This window comes from Erpetoichthys calabaricus, chromosome 8, assembly GCF_900747795.2.
Source record: "Erpetoichthys calabaricus chromosome 8, fErpCal1.3, whole genome shotgun sequence".
Lineage (NCBI taxonomy): Eukaryota > Metazoa > Chordata > Cladistia > Polypteriformes > Polypteridae > Erpetoichthys > Erpetoichthys calabaricus.
Window position 1 is genome coordinate 93,388,364 of NC_041401.2, and position 17,601 is coordinate 93,405,964.

Consider the following 17,601-nt stretch of genomic DNA (forward strand, 5'->3'; position numbering starts at 1 on the left):
TCATCCATCACAACCAGCACAGCCAGGTCCTATGACAGCTGCTTTCCTCAAGCTGTCAAACTTTTGAACTTCTTCATGTCACCCAGTACCATATCCCTATAACATGTATCCCCCAATTATATACTGTCACTTTGCGCTCTAATATGAATGTCAAGCTTTGTTTTCAAGCTTTGTAGTCCTGCATCTTTAGTCTTGTTATACTGTATTGTTGCTTTGGTTTTTGGTAATGTTATGGTGTGTGTCAAATGTAATATTGTTTTGCCTATGCACCGAGGACTGTAAGGAACAAAATTTTGTTCAGTCATATACAATAATCCCTCCTCAATCACGGGGGTTGCGTTCCAGAAGGTGAAAATCCGCAAAGTAGAAACCATATGTTTATATGGTTATTTTTATATTGTCATGCTTGGGTCACAGATTTGCACAGAAACACAGGAGGTTGTAGAGAGACAGGAACTTTATTCAAACACTGCAAACAAACATTTGTCTCTTTTTCAAAAGTTTAAACTGTGCTCCATGACAAGACAGAGATGACAGTTCAGTCTCACAATTAAAAGAATGCAAACTTATCTTCCTCTTCAAAGGAGTGCGCGTCAGGAGCAGAGAATGTCAGAGAGAGAGAGAAAGAAAAAAGCAAACAAAAAATCAATAGGGCTGTTTGGCTTTGAAGTATGCGAAGCACGGCCGGTACAAAGTAAAGGTAGTCTTTCAGCATTTTTTAGAGGAGCGTCCGTATCCTCTAGGTCAGTGTGCGAACAGCCCCTCTGCTCACACCCCCTCCGTCAGGAGCAGAGAATGTCAGAGAGAGAGCGAGAGACAGAGAAAAAACAATCAAAAATCAATACATGCCCTTTGAGCTTTTAAGTATGCGAAGCACAGTGCAGGAAGCATGTCGCTTGATAAAGCAGCTGCACAGAATGGAGCTACGTGAAGGTAATCTGTCAGCATTTTTAGACGAGCGTCCGTATCGTCTTGGGGTGCGAACAGCCCCCCTGCTCACACCCCCTCCGTCAGGAGCAGAGAATGTCAGAGCGAGAAAGCAAACAATCAAAAATGAATACGTGCTGTTTGATCTTTTAAATATGCGAAGCACAGTGCAGGAAGCATATCGCTTGACAAATCAGCCATATGTAAGCCCAGCAAGAAAGAGAGCAATGTGAAGGTAATCTTTCAGCGTTTATTGAGGAGCGGCCGTATCCTCTAGGGGTGCGGACAGCCCCCTTGCTCACAATATATTTGAGGAGTTTTATTTAATACGTGCTCTGGTTGGGTAGCTTCTCAGCCATCTGCCAATAGCGTCCCATGTATGAAATCAACTGGGCAAACCAACCGAGGAAGCATGTACCAGAAATTAAAAGACCCATTCATTGTCCGCAGAAATCCGTGAACCAGCAAAAAATCCGCGATATATATTTAAATATGCTTACATATAAAATCCGCGATAGAGTGAAGCCGCGAAAGTCGAAGCGCGATATAGCGAGGGATTACTGTACTATGTATATGAATGAATGATAATAAAAATTAAGTTGAGTTAACAAAAAGTCGAATAAAACGTTTGCTTCACATCAGTATCAACTAAATAAAATGGGAAAAAAAATTAGGGGTTTTAGGAATTCCTTAATAAAAACTGGATTTTACAGTATATAACCAAGATGTTATGATGCACAACCCTGGAATCCATTTCCTTTTGTGCCCCAATCTGTCAGCTATCATTATACCAAGTTTGCATATCCCATAGCATTGCAAAGTTATACTGTTTGGTACAAGGTGTCCCCTTTTTACAAACTAAATATTTAGTCTTTTGCACCTAAGCAAACCCTCAAAATAAGTATTGCTGTTGCAGTTATATATTTTTTAGGAAAAAAAATATATACAAACAATTACACGCACAAACTATATAATCATCTGAAGCAAGAAGTAAACAATTTGTAATATGTATGTGTAATTATGTGCTAATCCAAAACTTTACATTGAAAATGATTTTGTATGCCAGTCCTTGTAACAATTTTTGTTTACCACTTGACACAGAGTAACCTGAAAGTTTGAACAACAGATTGGGTGTTTTGTGCTGCAATTCACACATCTGTGGCTCAGTCTTCATATTTCATATCACTGGATTTGTGTAGCTTTTATAGGACTTCCTCAATTATATGTTTTAATTTAAAGAAGACATCTCCCTAGTACAAACTTTAGGTCTTTGTGCTCATCATCCAAACAATCTGCATGCACTCTCACAGAAGCTTGTGTGTAACAATGTAAATGTTATGTAAAGATTAGCTGTTGCATATACAATATATGTCCTGCCTTTTTTGCACATCTGTGACATATAGTACAAATGACCAGCCATAGATTGGAAAGGTGTCAAACTCGGCAATCCAATGTTAATGAGTGTTTCACTGTATGTGTCTCAAGGTAGGTGAGATCTTTGATAAAAGCAGATTCACTCATCTATGATGTGCTGCTTGCCTCATCATATAGATGTGCAAATGACATATTTTGTTGATGGAAGAGAGCAAAAACATGGGAACCTATGGTTTTTGAAAGGATACACTCTTGGGTATATAAAAATGGCATTATTGATTTTGATTGACTTGTGGGTTTATTACAACATACACAAACAACTTGGAAATATGGTGGTAGTGCCGGTTGAACACCTAATGCATAAGTGGTTACTTAGAAGTCAAACGATGTTAAAGACACAATCCTAAATGTCTTAAAAACAATTATAAATCAATAGGGCAGCCAAGATAAAAGCATGGTTTATTTAATAATCCAAAAAGTACCAAAAAGTTCCACTAAAATCTAAATGGATAACAGACACTCATCACTAAAAACACAGAAACTCACAGCAGCAGTGGTAGCAGCCATATCGGGTTAGCAGGTTCATTCTTTATCAGTTATTGCTGATAATGCAACATACTTTTTGAGGATGAATTTTTGTTCATTTATTTTGTAAGATTGAGATGTAATTTAAGGTGAAATGTGCCTTCCATGAAAAAAACATTAGAAATAAAAGTAGTGGTGTCCAATTCTGCCGCTTTTACTTTGTCAGTGCAGTTGAATCTCTGAGGCATGGTTTCATAACGTGTTCATGTTTTTATATACAGAGTCTCAAAGAATATTTGAAATCTAAATATTTTCTCCTTGCTTTGTCTGCAGTTGTTGAAGAGGCAGCATTCACTGAATGGGACAAAACCTAAGACAATGACTGTTGTTTTGCTGCATTTATAAAACAAATTTGATTCTTAGATGCTGTAGGCACTAAAATGAATATACAAATTTTTGCCCTCATGAGGAGGCTAAGAGATATTTATAACAGTAATACTGAAACATTTATTTGTTAACAGTGCTCATATTTGCTAGCTTAGGATTTTATCATGCTTTCTGCAAGATCACTGCAGGCACAAAGTATATATTGCCCTTAGCAATACATAAAAGTATTACAAGGGCAAACATTGTATGAGGAATTAGGGAGGTCCTCTACAAATATTTAAGAAAGTATGGTAAGAATAGCCATATTTTTTAAATGTTTGGCATTGAAACTGCTCCTCTCTCTTGGGACTGGAAAATGTTGGCGGATCAAAAGTTTCACCTGTTTTCTTAGTAAAAGGTATGAAGTGCACAATGTACATGAACAGGTTATCTTATATGAAAGGGAGGCCACATGACTGCTGATCTCAATTCTCTTTTTGGGTAAAATTTTGGCAAATAAACAGTTGATCTTGAATGCTACTTTTCCATATCTTAGCTTCTGTCTTCCTTAAAATAGGCGATTAAAACAATGTAAGCATTTTGACCAATAATTTTGCAGGGTTGTTGCAGTTAAACATAGTGAGTACATAATCTATAACATGCAGAGTTGCAGCATTCCAACAGACTTTATTGAATGAGCAAAAATTCAAATATGATCTAAACTTTTCAAACTATGCTGAAACCACCCACAACCTAACCTTGTCTTTAATTGTAATGCTAAAAAGAAGAGTAATATTTATGTTTACTTAAGGTTCATATTTAAGGGAAAAAAATCTTGTTAGAGTAAGATACCTTGTTGGAGAGCAGAGTTAAAGCCAATACCCGTTTATTTTTCCCCCATACATGTTTATATCAGCCTGCTTTCTCCCCTCACCCCCAGTGATTACATTTTATACACTCTGTTGATTCACAGTATGCTTTTGAATTATATGTACAGTGTTGTGAAAAAACTGCCTGCTTTGTAATTTCCTGTATTAAATAAAAATTTAGTACATATTTTTACTTGCGTCATTTATTGAATTAGCAAAGTATATAACATCAGTTGTGTGGGAGAGTAAAGTAATTCCATTGATTCAGCATAGCCAGGAAGGTTGGGGGTTGGAGATTTTGGCTATAGGGATGAATGCTAGCAGGATTTTAGGGAGATTTGGTCCAATTAAAACTTAGAAGATGCCCTGTGAATTATCAGAAGGAGTTGTCAATCATAGAGCTAGCTCTGCCAGTAAATCCTACTACCATGTCCTTATCTGCATCCTTATCTCCTGGTTTTTGTGGCAGAGGATTAAATAGAGTTTCCTAAGACTGAAAAACAGAATATCTTGGCTAAGAAAAGAACATTCCTATAGGAACCCGACATTCATTCCCAAAAGAAACCTGCTGCCTCGTTGTTAAGACTGTTTAGTCAAAGCTAGGCCTACTACATCAAACTGTACTTTATGTCAGCAGTGTGGTCACAAAGCTCGATCCCTGATGAGTAGAGGAATTTTGGAAAAGCTAGGGATTACCTGTAGGCAACTTGTGCTTGGGTCCACCCACTGGGCTGAAAAGGAGACTATGTATAACATAGAATACACAACTTGGGCTAAAGAAATGAGTGAAAGAGTGGAGTATTAGGTTTGTTACTCATAACGTAGTATTCAAGATGGACAGGATGAGATGGATTGTGTTTACTGCATACATCTTTTCTTTCTCTTTACAGGAGATAGTGAGTGGTTTTACATTATATTGGTATGGATCACACAATGGAGGAGATGGTGTCTTAGTAATAGTGAGGAAAGAATTGAGGAGTAAGATAATGGAAACTAGGAGGGTTAGTGATAGGTTTCTTAACATAAGAATACTATTCGAAGGTGAAATTATGAATGTAATATTGACTTAGGCATCTCAAATGGAATGAATAGAATACATCTTTTAGAGACCAGCTAGAAGCAGAAATGATTGTCATGATTTGACTCTTTTTAAATTTTATAGTAATTTCTTGGCCTCAAAAATTATTAAGCTAGCTTTTTGCCATTTTGTGTGTGTGTGTGTGTGTTGATGATGATAAATTAGCTCAACAACCCTTGGAGAAGAGACAGTACTCTCACACCCCAAAGACATCAAGTGTTTTTGTCACTTCTGTTCATTGACTATTTAATAATCTAACAATACAGCAATTGGTATAGGGCCTTAAACAGTTCAAACAGAACTTCAGAAAGTGTATGCCCAATAAATATAATAGACAATCGAGCTGTGGTAACCTCTGTTAAAAGGCAAAGGAAGAGCTACAGTATAAAGAAACAACTTACATAATCCTTTAAGCACACACTAGCTTTAATTAAACATACTTTCATGAAGGCAATTGCAGTTTGCCATAGTTGTCCATGTTTCATGTACACTGCAATCTTTATCATCAAAATAGGCATTTTTCTCTGTGTGTCTTTCCTGCTCATCCCATAACCCTCTAGAGGGAGCCTTGTATTTTAGCTCTGGCCCTATAACAAGCACTCCAAGGTTTTCCTACCTCATTCTCAGTGGTAGTGATATTAGATCAGATAAACTTTATTAATCCCAAAAGGGAAATTTTAGATGCATACAGAATCCGAAACATAAACAAAAATCCAGACTCACTGGACAAATAATCAATTAATCAATCAATAAATGTATATTGTGCAGAAATTGTAAAATTAACAGTACACTGGCTACTGTGGACTTTGTGAGACTTTCCCGGACACCACCAGTCGGAGACCACATCTTTATAAAAAGCACATGTTTATTAAACATTAAATAAACACAAATCCACACAGCACACAATGCCCAAAGCAGTAATCACCCCAAAATCAAGTCTTTCTCAGTCCTTGGCCGCCTTTCCTCTCATCCTGGGAGCTTTGTCCTTCTCCCACTCCCGACTCTGGCTCACTAACTGTAAGGAGGCGGCCCCTTTTATTCCTGCCCGGATGTGCTCCAGGTGGCTGATGATGTCCATCCGGCAGCACTTCCTGGTGTGGCGGAAATGCTGCCCTTTGAACTGGAAGCACTCCGGGCGTCCCTGGCCGATCCCTCCGCCATCTTGCCAAGTGTGGCGGAAGTAATCACATCCGGGTCTCCTGAGGCTTAAAACGCCCACTGGCGGTGGCCACGGTTCCCAATAGGTCAAATCCTCTTTGTCCCTTTCCTGTGGTCCTTTTTTTATCCAGGGCGGCTGCCCCCATGTGCCCCGGAAGCTGATTCATGTCTCTTTCCAGTCCCTCCAGGCATCCCGGCCAGGTAATGACCTCCGTCATCTGTGACAACTTTTAGAATATTTCCAGCAGCTTGCTGCATACATCAAAAGACTCGAGTCTCCTCAGGAAGTATAGTCTGCTCTCGCCCCGGTTGTACAGCGTCACTGTGTTGTCACACCAGTCCAGTTTGCTGTTTATGTACTCTGCATCAATTCTACATCTTCCCCTTGAATGGTGACTGGTCACAGAGTCTCTTCGACATGCCCAAAGTCCACCAACTAGTTTTTTGTCTTGCTGATGTTGAGTTACATGTGGGCCTCCCTACACCACAATACAAAGTCCTCCACAAACCTCCTGACTAGTCTCCATTATTTATGCAGCCTATGATGGAGGAGTCATCTGATAATTTCATAGGTGCCAAGCATTGGTATTAGACTGAAAACCCATTGTGTAGAGGATAAGCAGGAAGGGAGACAGGACAATTCCCTGTTGCGCTCCAGTGTTATGTAACACCATTTCTGAAACACAGTCATTTAGCCTCATGAACAGATAGTCTTTGATCCAGGAGATTGTGGTGGCATCAAGACACACAGCCTTATGATTTTTTCCCAGTGGAAAAAATCAAAGAACATTGTCCTGAATGTGGTGCTGGCTTTGTCCTAGTGGGAGTAGGCTGTGTGGAGCTCGTAGATCAGAGCATCTTCCACACCTATCTGTGCCTAATATGCAAACTGCAGTGGATCAAGATGTTCTGAAACCAAGGGTCAAGCTGTTTCAAGGCCAGCCTGTCGAAGATTTTCATGATGTATGAAATAATAGCAAGTGGTCTGTAGGACTGCACAGGATGATTTCCACAGCAGGGAAACCTTCTGCAAACTCTGGGAAAAGAGCAGGTGTTGAAGGACCCAACAGAGCTGATTGGCACACATTTTCAGCACCCTGGGGCTGATTCCATCCCGCACTACATGAACAAATGTAACTACTTTTTTTCCTCTGTCTTTAATTGATGCTGTCATAACAATTACAAGTAATCTCAACATTATTTCAAAATGTTATTTTTATTTTATTCATTCATCTGTTTGCTGGGACCACTTAAGCCTAGTACAAGGCTGTAAGGTGCAAGGCTTGTACAAGAAGCATCAATCACTAGGCACACTAAGCTTGACATGCTAACACACATTCACTTACATAATACTCCTTTTATTGACACTGCAGTAAAGCTCCAGAAGTTGAAATTAAACTTTTTTTTCAAAATAATCACTCTCAATACTAATGTGGGGAAGGTGGTAGCAAAGGGCCCTTTAATTTAGTCTATATTTATAGACTAAATTGACATAAATAAGGCTGTAAAACACTTTGCGCGGAGTGCTTTGATCACTTCACCTCATGGTCATAAGATCATTTCTAATACAGTCAGTGGAGTGGTTGGAAATGTAAACTCCATGTGTTGAAAACAACACACATGAGCACGTTTAAATGTAAAAGAGCATCCATTTTGCATGTTCTTGGAAGTGTGCACGCTTCACTTGAGCTCTAAGCCTGATTATATGTTTCTCGAACATGATGAAATTAACTAAAAAGAGCAGTGTCTTTTTAAAGAAGCAATTTTATTTGATACTAGCAAAATACCCGCGCTTCGCAGCGGAGAAGTAGTGTGTTAAAGAGGTTATGAAAAAAAAAGGAAACATTTTAAAAATAACGTAACATGATTGTCAATGTAATTGTGTTGTCATTGTTATGAGTGTTGCTGTGTTTTTATATATATAAAATACACACACACACATATAAACATATATATACATATACATATACACATATATATACATATCTACATATATATATATATATATATATATATATATATATATATATATATATATACATATACACATCCACATATCAACATATATATATACACATATATACACACACACACGCTTTATGGGTGATGATTGTTTTACTCTTTATTTTATTTTATTGTAGAATCAACTCCTATCTGCGCACAGCAGGGCAGCCGTGGGCGGATGCGTATGGTGTATTCACTCCATGTTATCGTGCATTGCGCTGTCAGTGGTATTTTGATAAAAGAATTTGAACAACATATAAGAAGTGTATAAATTATTAAACAGTAAAACATTAATATTTAAGAAGTAAAGTTACATTAAGTACTACTGCAGTGCCTTCGGGTATACCTCATTTTTTGTTTGCCCATTACATGCTTAAATGTATACATTTTTTGGTGCACCTACCCAAGAACACGCGACATATAACCGAGCGTGGGAGAAGCATGGATTTTAAACACGCGTTGAGTTCATCTGCTGGTCTCCCTCGTGGAATAACTGGTAATGTTTGACTAAAATCTACAGCGAGTAAAACGACATTACCTCCTTTTTTTTTTTTTTACGATCTCTGAGATCTTGCTTTTTTCGGTTCAAGGCTTCATAAGCTCTTTTATGTTGTATGGTGTACTTATCCCAAACCATCATCTTTGAATGTTGCAAGACTTTCGCCTTGTATGTAGATCGGGGTAATTACATTCATTGCATTCCTAGTCTGAATCACAATCTGATTGTATGGGTGGTTACCTGGCACTGTAGGGTTGCCACCCATCCTTTAAAATACGGAATCGTGCCGCGTTTGAGAATGAAATTGTGCGTCCCGTTTTGAATCAATACTGGACGGGATTTATCCCGTATTTTTTTTATCATTTTTTTTTTAAAGCAGCGTCTCATGCAAATCATCCCACACGCATTTTATGAAGATGCCTCCTTTCGTACTTTTGATTGGGTAATACTTGATGTCATCGTTAGTTTGATTGGTGTTTTTAACTGTCCAGTGAGGAGGGCGTGTCTTTTAAGTACAGTCTGCAAAGTGTTGGCACTGAGATGTGGCGTCAGCGCCATAGTTGAAGCCCCTAACGTTGCGGTCAGCAAGTCGGCTAACATCCGCCATGTGCCGTCTTTCAGTTGCGAGAAGCAGATCATAGAATGGTTGAAACTGTTGCCCCTAACGTTGCGCCACGGCGTGTGGTTCGTTTATACCTCGTGTCTTCTCATTAAACTTTTATCTCGCGAATATGTTATTGCAATCCACAGCGGGAGCGTTTCTATAAACTTAATTTAAACTTACGTTTTACACCGTGCTTTGTTTCCCTTATGAACATGCTTGTATGCTTAACTCGCTCCGTTCTCAATTGTTTAATTAATTTTTTGCTCTTCGCTGTTTGCGGCTGTTCCTCCATTTCCCCCTACTTCGTTCTTTTATCTCGCGAATATGTTATTGCAATCCTTAACGGGAGCGTTTCAATAAACTGATTGAAAATAGTTTTGCATTTACCTTTTTAGTAAAAGGATTGAAAATAGTTTTGCATTTACCATTTTAGTAAAAGGCGAGCTTTTAAGCCTGAGAAATCACCCCGTAAATGCACACGTTTAATTGGACATGTGTTAATATGTATGGTTACACAGTATTAAAAGACAGTGAACAATCGTCAGTTACCTTTCTTCCCGCGTTTGATAAAAGGTGAGCTTTTAAGCCTGAGAAATCACCCCGTAAATGCACACGTTTAATTGCACATGTGTTAATATGTATGCTTACACAGTATTAAAAGACAGTCAAAAATTAACGTCATTTACCTTCGTTCCCGCGTGTGACTCGTGCTGTAAATGTCTTCCTTGTTTTTAGTTCACGTGATTACGTAGGAGGCGTGATGACGCGTACGTGACTCCGCCTCCTCCATTACAGTGTATGGACAAAAAATATGTTCCAGTTATGACCATTACGCTTTGAATTTCGAAATGAAACCTGCCTAACTTTTGTAAGTAAGCTGTAAGGAATGAGCCTGCCAAATTTCAGCCTTCCACCTACACGGGAAGTTGGAGAATTAGTGATGAGTGAGTCAGTCAGTCAGTGAGTGAGTGAGTGAGTGAGTCAGTGAGGGCTTTGCCTTTTATTAGTATAGATGAATGAAGACATTTATTTATGAATTACTGTTCAAGACTCTGAAAACTCAAAGCAAAATACTTTGTATTATAGAAAAGGCACACATATCTTTGGGCTATCCGTATTACAGTGTGCTGTATGTTTTGATTTTTCTGATTGCATATCATTTGAAGCACTTAACGTTAACTGATATTTGTTATTGTCACACATTTTTGATTGCATTTTTGTGGATTGACCAAGAAACCAAAAGTTACTTTGTCGTTCTTCTGAACGCCAGCTGTCATTATAAATGTACTTAATAATATGAGAAGGTGAGTTGTCACTCCAAATCTTCCCATAGAATATGTATGCAGTCAAACTCCAGTAACTTAAAAAAGAAAGTAAAATAAAATTTAAAAATATAACAACTGAATACAACAGAGTTAGTGCTGGCTGACTGCCGCCATCTGCTGGCATAAAGATGTTTTCTTATTAGTGAGCGAAGCTTCCCAGGCTCTTATGACATGGCCAACTTCAGAGCTTTCTGGACTGTGCCACATTTCTATAGATTCAGCTACTCTTTTTATCGTAATGGCTAATGCTGCTACCATGCAAATCCAGTATTTTGAGATCAAATGCATTGTTCATATGGCATTTGCACATTTCTCTTATTATCTATGTGGACTTTCCTCTGAGTACTCCTTTTTAACTCCCACATCCCAGCAGATGTGCAAGTTACATTAACTGCTGATTCTGCATTGGTTGTGTGTGTGTGAGTGTGAGAGAGAGAGGGAGATTGGGGGGTATGGGGGGGGGGGGGGGGCTGTAATGGATTGGTGCTGTTTTCTGCCTTATGCCAAGTGCTGATGCAATGGGATCCAGCTTCCTATGAGACCTATTTTATTTCTTTTAATGGAAAGAAAATGAGATACAGTACCAGCATAGGAGAAATTCCATGTTAAAAACTTTCTACTGTATCTTAAATAAACAGCTATTTGAAGACCTTCAGTCTTCTAAAATTGTCCTTTTTGCCTGATGATCTGACACACTTACATGCTATGAGTATAAAAACCCATGTCTGTATTTTATTTTTCATTTTTGGTTGGTTGTTTTAGTCTTTTTTCCCACTGAATTCAAGTACAATTTGCTTTATTATAGAAATGTTTTTCTTTGCATTTGGGTAAGAGGTAACTGAAATATATACTATACATATGAGACAATACAAACTTTTACAGTGTAGTAAAGGCAGTTAAATAGCAGAACAGAAAGAATATATATCTAGTTTTGATAGAGGATACAATTTAGCAGAAATTGTTGAACAAAAAAATTATAGCAGTGACTTTAAGTAGGTATTAGTAGTAGTGTGTTGTTAATTAGGGATGCTCCAATCAGGTTTTTTAAGGCAGCTACAGATCACTGATTTCATGTTATTTGATTGTCCAATTCCAATTTTTTATTTTTTTTTCTCTACTTTATTCATTTAAAAACCTTTTTACACTAAGCTTCAGCATAACCAGATGCATAGAAACCTTGTGTCTTATATTAAAGTGTATTTTTATAATTAAACTATAGACCTTGGATGTTCTGTTCATTTTTTATTAACAAAAATAAATTCTGTAGGCTATTTGTTCAGTGGCCGTAAAAATATTAAAATAAGTAGTTTTCTTAAATTACACACTTTAACTAATGAATTTCCCCTTGGGATTAATAAAGTATCTATCTATCTATCTATCTATCTATCTATCTATCTATCTATCTATCTATCTATCTATCTATCTATCTATCTATCTATCTATCTATCTATCTAATAAAATATGTAAAAAAATATATGTATCCATTATACATAAGGGCATAAAAGAAAATAAAATGCTTCTCATAATTACAATCTGTCGTATTGTTTATCTCTAACAACTATATATACACATACACACACACGCTCGCGAGCATATTTTCAGTTGTGTGTGATAGGTGAAGCGACAATGATTTTTTTGGCGAGAGTACTTTCAGTTTTGTGTGGTAGGTGACTCGTTATGTCACTCCAATAAAATGTCACTTCTTTAATTCGGTATTTATGTCACTCCTTTGTTATGTAACTCCTATGAAGTGTCACTCCTTTGATACAGACATATATATACACATACACACACATACACATACATACACACACACACACACACACACACTCCCTCATACAAAAATCAGTTCATTGATATTAAAGTAAATATACATGCACTCATAGGTTTTAATCATTTTTAATCATTACTTGCACTACAGCTTTTTTGATGTTAAAATAAACATTAACTGTATTTGTACAGGGGTGTTTTTGTTCAGTGTATCAGCTAGACATTCTTAATTCTTGAGGTGCAATTATAAATATGGAATACCTTTTTAATTATGTAGTTCTTGTTTATTACTAAAACCTATGCTGCATGGCACAGCAAGAAATAATAAACAAGTACAAATCAATCCATCCATGCATTATCCAACCCGCTATATCCTAACTACAGGGTCACGGGGGTCTGCTGGAGCCAACCCCAGCCAACACAGGGCGCAAGGCAGGAAACAAACCCCAGGCAGGGCGCCAGCCCACCGCGGGGCACACACACACCAAGCACACACTAGGGACAATTTAGAATCTCCAATGCACCTAACCTGCATGTCTTTGGACCGTGGGAGGAAACTGGAGCACCCGGAGGAAACCCACGCAGACACGGGGAGAACATGCAAACTCCACACAGGGAGGACCTAGGAAGTGAACCCAGACAAGTACAAATCATTAAAAAAAAAAAAAAAAGCCGCAAAAATATAAAATGTTCATAAGTTGTTTATGACGAAGACACAAAACTAACATGTATAACAGGATTATTAGTAATAGACAAATTTTGCTGTTAAGCTAACATTTTTCATTTTTCTATTGCAAATGTAAGCTGCTGCAGTTAAAACAAGATAGCTATCCAAACTAAAACGCTATTTGCTTTAATTAGAGGAAAATATCTATCTATCTCTCTCTCTCTCTCTCTCTCTCTCTCTCTCTCTCTCTCTCTCTCTCTCTCTCTCTCTCTCTCTCTCTCTATCTTAAAAAAGTAGCATTATTGGTGTCTAATTGCACAGGAAGACTTCTCTGATTTCTTTTTCTCAGTTTATTGCTCCACTTTCTTCAACGTAAATGCTAATATTCCAATCGCCTCTCTCTAGCTCCTATATGGAAAAGTCCGTACTGCTAAAACAAGCCACAACTTCCTGCTCTTTGTTTACACTGCAGGAATGAAAAAAGATGTGCGAAAAAAAAGATGTGTGCTGGCTGAACTACCATAATTCATTGCATAAAGGAGCACTGCGACTAAATTACCATAAAGTTTAGAAAAGCAGGGTCTGAAAAGATCGCTTTTTTTTATCAATCAATTTACCGATCATCAATGGAGTCTTTTTTTGTGAAAATCGGCTGATTTGTATCAGCAGCCAATCGATCATAGCATCCCTGTTGTTAAAAGATTACAACTGGCATGAGAGCTTTAGTGATTTTATAATATCTGTATATTGAACATTTTTTGCACACATGGTTTGTTACCATTTCTTTTGCATTTTTTTATACATTGTTCAGCATTTTCTGTAAACTATGGCTCAAAGGTTAATCTCAATGTTTTCATTTATTTGTCACGTTAAAGGTACAGCAGTGTTGATTGAATATACTGGTTTTCTTATTTAATATTTACTCTGCACCTAAAATAACAACCATGACAAGATACTGTGTAAACATTATGCAAATACAGGCAGCACCATTCAATACGTTTTAAAGAGTTAAAAGGATTTTATCTATTCAGCCAGCCAGAAGTGATTTTAATTCACTAAAAAGAACAAGGTAAAGTGTGTTTTAATAAATAGCAGACAACAAAATGCTATAAAAAAGAGTGGAGATTATTTTTTAATCTATGGCAAGAAGAAATGGACTTTACTACTGTATATCTTTTTCCACATTTCAAACTTCCTTTATTAAAAAGAAGCAAATCTTAAAATAATCAGTATCTGACTACATAAACACTGTATATTTGAAAAACATCACAGATACAGCTACTGTTTTTTCAATTTTGATAAAATATATCAGGCAATGTGGCAAAACGCTGTGTGCTTTGTAAGAGGCAGTTTGTAAGTGTTCTCGATATTTAAATGAAGACTAATGCAGCCCAAAGTACATAACAAGATGGAAGAACAAATAAAGCAATTCCCATCTAGTTGTGTGAAATACCAAGCACAACAGCAAGAGTTCACATAATTGTGCATAACTTGAAAGTTTTTGTGCATATTATTTATTTTATGCTGTCCGATTTTTGACTTGAATGCAGAATGAGCACAATGTTATGGAATACTATGAATTTATGGTTCTACATTATGAACACTATTTTTCTTTCACCACACTTATTCTACACTTTACAGAATTTCATAACTACATTATTTCAGAATATTATACAATATTGCCAAGGCAATTAATTCTATTACTATGAATTTTAGCAAATCTGTCTGCTCCTTTGTCCATGTCCAAGCCATCTGTGTGTTGATGTCATTAATGTAAAGAAAATACATAAGTATTAGCAAAACTCATCTACATTTATATTGCTTAGTATGAACAAGTACTTTTATTAGCTGGTCAGTTTACCAGAACTTTTCATCAGTTATTACATTTTATTTATCATCTTTTGTAACTACGTTCTGTATTTCTATATGGTTTTGTTTTCTAAATAAAGAAAGAACAGGACTTAAGCAACAATAGAAGTGAATCAGGCTGTTTTGTATTGTGCCATAAAAAACAACCAAAAAAAGCGGAAGATTGCAATGCCACTTGTATATCTGTGATGGTCATAACCGTTGAACTGACTCTCCTTCATTGTCAAATATGGCAGTGAGAATAATTGCACTGCCTTCGTACAGTAACCTTATTAAACAAGTGTTTCGTGATGATGGGATAATAATTCTGCCACGTTTTTCACAAATAAGTAATGAAACTAAATTTGTTGCCAGTGCAATACATGTTAAAAAATGGGATTGTTAAAAAAATGTAATTAGTTAATAAATATACAAAATTATCTAGCACATGGTTACTTCTCGGCATGGAGGCCAAGGTTTATGTCCTAGATCCTCCTTACATGGAGTTTGTATGTTCAAACCATATTCATGTGAGTTTCCTCCCACAGTCTAGATATCCAGGTTAGGTGAATTGGCGGTGTTAAACTGGCCCGTGTGTGTGTTTGACCTAATTGGCTGGCGCCCTGTCCAAGGGTTGTTTCTGCATTGTGCCCTATGCGTACTGGAATAGGCTCCGACTTCCCTGCAACTGTAGTCAGGGTACAGTGGGTTTAGAAAATGTATGTATAGATACTCTGAAATAACATATCCTTTCAAAGTTTTTCTTTAAATACTGTGCGTATTAGACATATTGCTCTTAGTCTATATGAAAATTATTCAAAGTAAATGAATTATTTTATATACCAATCACTGTTATTTTTTAATAATAATTTTCTCTGGGAAAGTTTATTCTTAGCTTAGATATTATTGTACATCATACATTACCATAATTAGAATTTTTGCAAATAGTAGTGACAATGTTAGTACGTTTTTAGTGAAGTGTTGAAGTCAAAGATGACTTGGTGTGACTTGCTTGAATAAAACCAATTAGTCAACTTGACATGCTTGGATAAAAACAGCAACTCAAACTGACTTGCCTGAATGTAATCCTTATAACTTGAGACTCAGCTTGAAATTTGTAGGTTAGGACTTGAAGCTTACTTGAGGCTTGCATATGTACAACTTAGTCCCATCTCTGCAGCACAGCATAAACAATGATAAACGAGAAAACCATTGCCCATAGGCCTCCCTATACTGAATTTGTCCCTGTCCAACACACAGGGTGTCTAGAGCACTTATCCACCAGTATACTCCCCTCTAAACATCTACTCCACACCTTTCTCGACACTTTTTTCCTCCCATCTTCATCTTCCCAACACCCATTCTATAAATCTAAGCTTGTTGGGCCTTTCATAAGACGGGGATTTTTTTGAATTACTTACAGAGTGACCTCCTGAATTATTAGAGTCAGGAATACCATCTGGAACTGTTGAGACTTTCCTTCCATTATTCCCTCATATGTCCCTTCAGTTTTCTATCATAATTTAAAAGGCCAGACAGTTCAGGTCTGTTTAGACTTGTAATTACCCTCTACAGTGAGTCCTTCTGCACAAAAGATTCCTGTGCTGAATTTGCACAGATAAATGGGTAATTTCAGAATATGATATTGGGCAGTCAACCAGCAGCTTTCATTTGTAACTTGGTTAGCACTGCTCTCACATTATTTTCTTTGTAACTGTATCTGATGCAGCAGATTTCTAAGAGTAATCAATTATCTTGTGACTTCCTGACTGATTTACCAACTCAACAGGTACTTTAAGTTAAAGGGCAGAGATTTCAAACAAAGTATTTTTGATGTGGTCAAAATAAAAGATATGCAAGATTTTTGCAGTTTATTTCATTAAAAAATAAGATGTTCCATCTTCATTTGGAAAAAAAATGAAGAATTTATTTTTCAAATGTTCCCTTAATTACATAATTTAATGTTTGTTTTTCACCAGGTCCTCTCCGCACTTGACATACTACAGCCCCCACACATCGATTACTTTGAAGAAATGTATCCTTCTTCCATGATGCTATGCAGAAGCAATCATGATGAGAAATCTAATACAGTTAAGTGAATAGTAATCTAGTTGCTGGAAACTCCTTCTAGAATTAGATTGTTATCCACCATTAAGTGTTAATGTGTTCATCACTCTGAAGGTAAGGGAACATTAAAAATTGGAAAATAAAAATTTGAAATACTTATATTGAAGTTTTATTGATTTATAAGTAATTTTTCAATGTAATCATTCTAAACTAGTGACTGGAATTAAAGCACCATGCTCTGAGGCTTATATTGGTTAACATCACGCTCTTTCAGTAAATGTTTGATGATTATTTATCTTTTTTGTAACTGTGGTAGAAATCAACATCTTAATTATAGAAAGATAAATCAGGCAAGAGAAAAGCTGTTTATTGTATCTTTTAATTACTCCTCAGCAAAATGTGTTAGAGGGAGCATTCTCCAGAAGAAGTCTGTTACAGCATGGACAAAGAATAGAGGTTCATTTTTATAAACTATTGAATTTACATACAGTGTCAATCAATGGTTGTTTTACACCCAAAT

The 17,601-nt window shown here is 36.7% G+C and overlaps 1 protein-coding gene across 1 annotated transcript in view; it reads left to right on the forward strand.

Annotated features, from left to right (window-relative positions):
- Positions 1-17,601, forward strand: part of nlk2 (nemo-like kinase, type 2) — a 164,098-nt gene that overhangs the window by 81,570 nt on the left and 64,927 nt on the right. Inside the window, exon 3 of the mRNA XM_028807112.2 lies at positions 16,994-17,049. Coding sequence (XP_028662945.1) covers positions 16,994-17,049 — 56 coding nt within the window. The remainder of the gene's footprint in view (positions 1-16,993; positions 17,050-17,601) is intronic.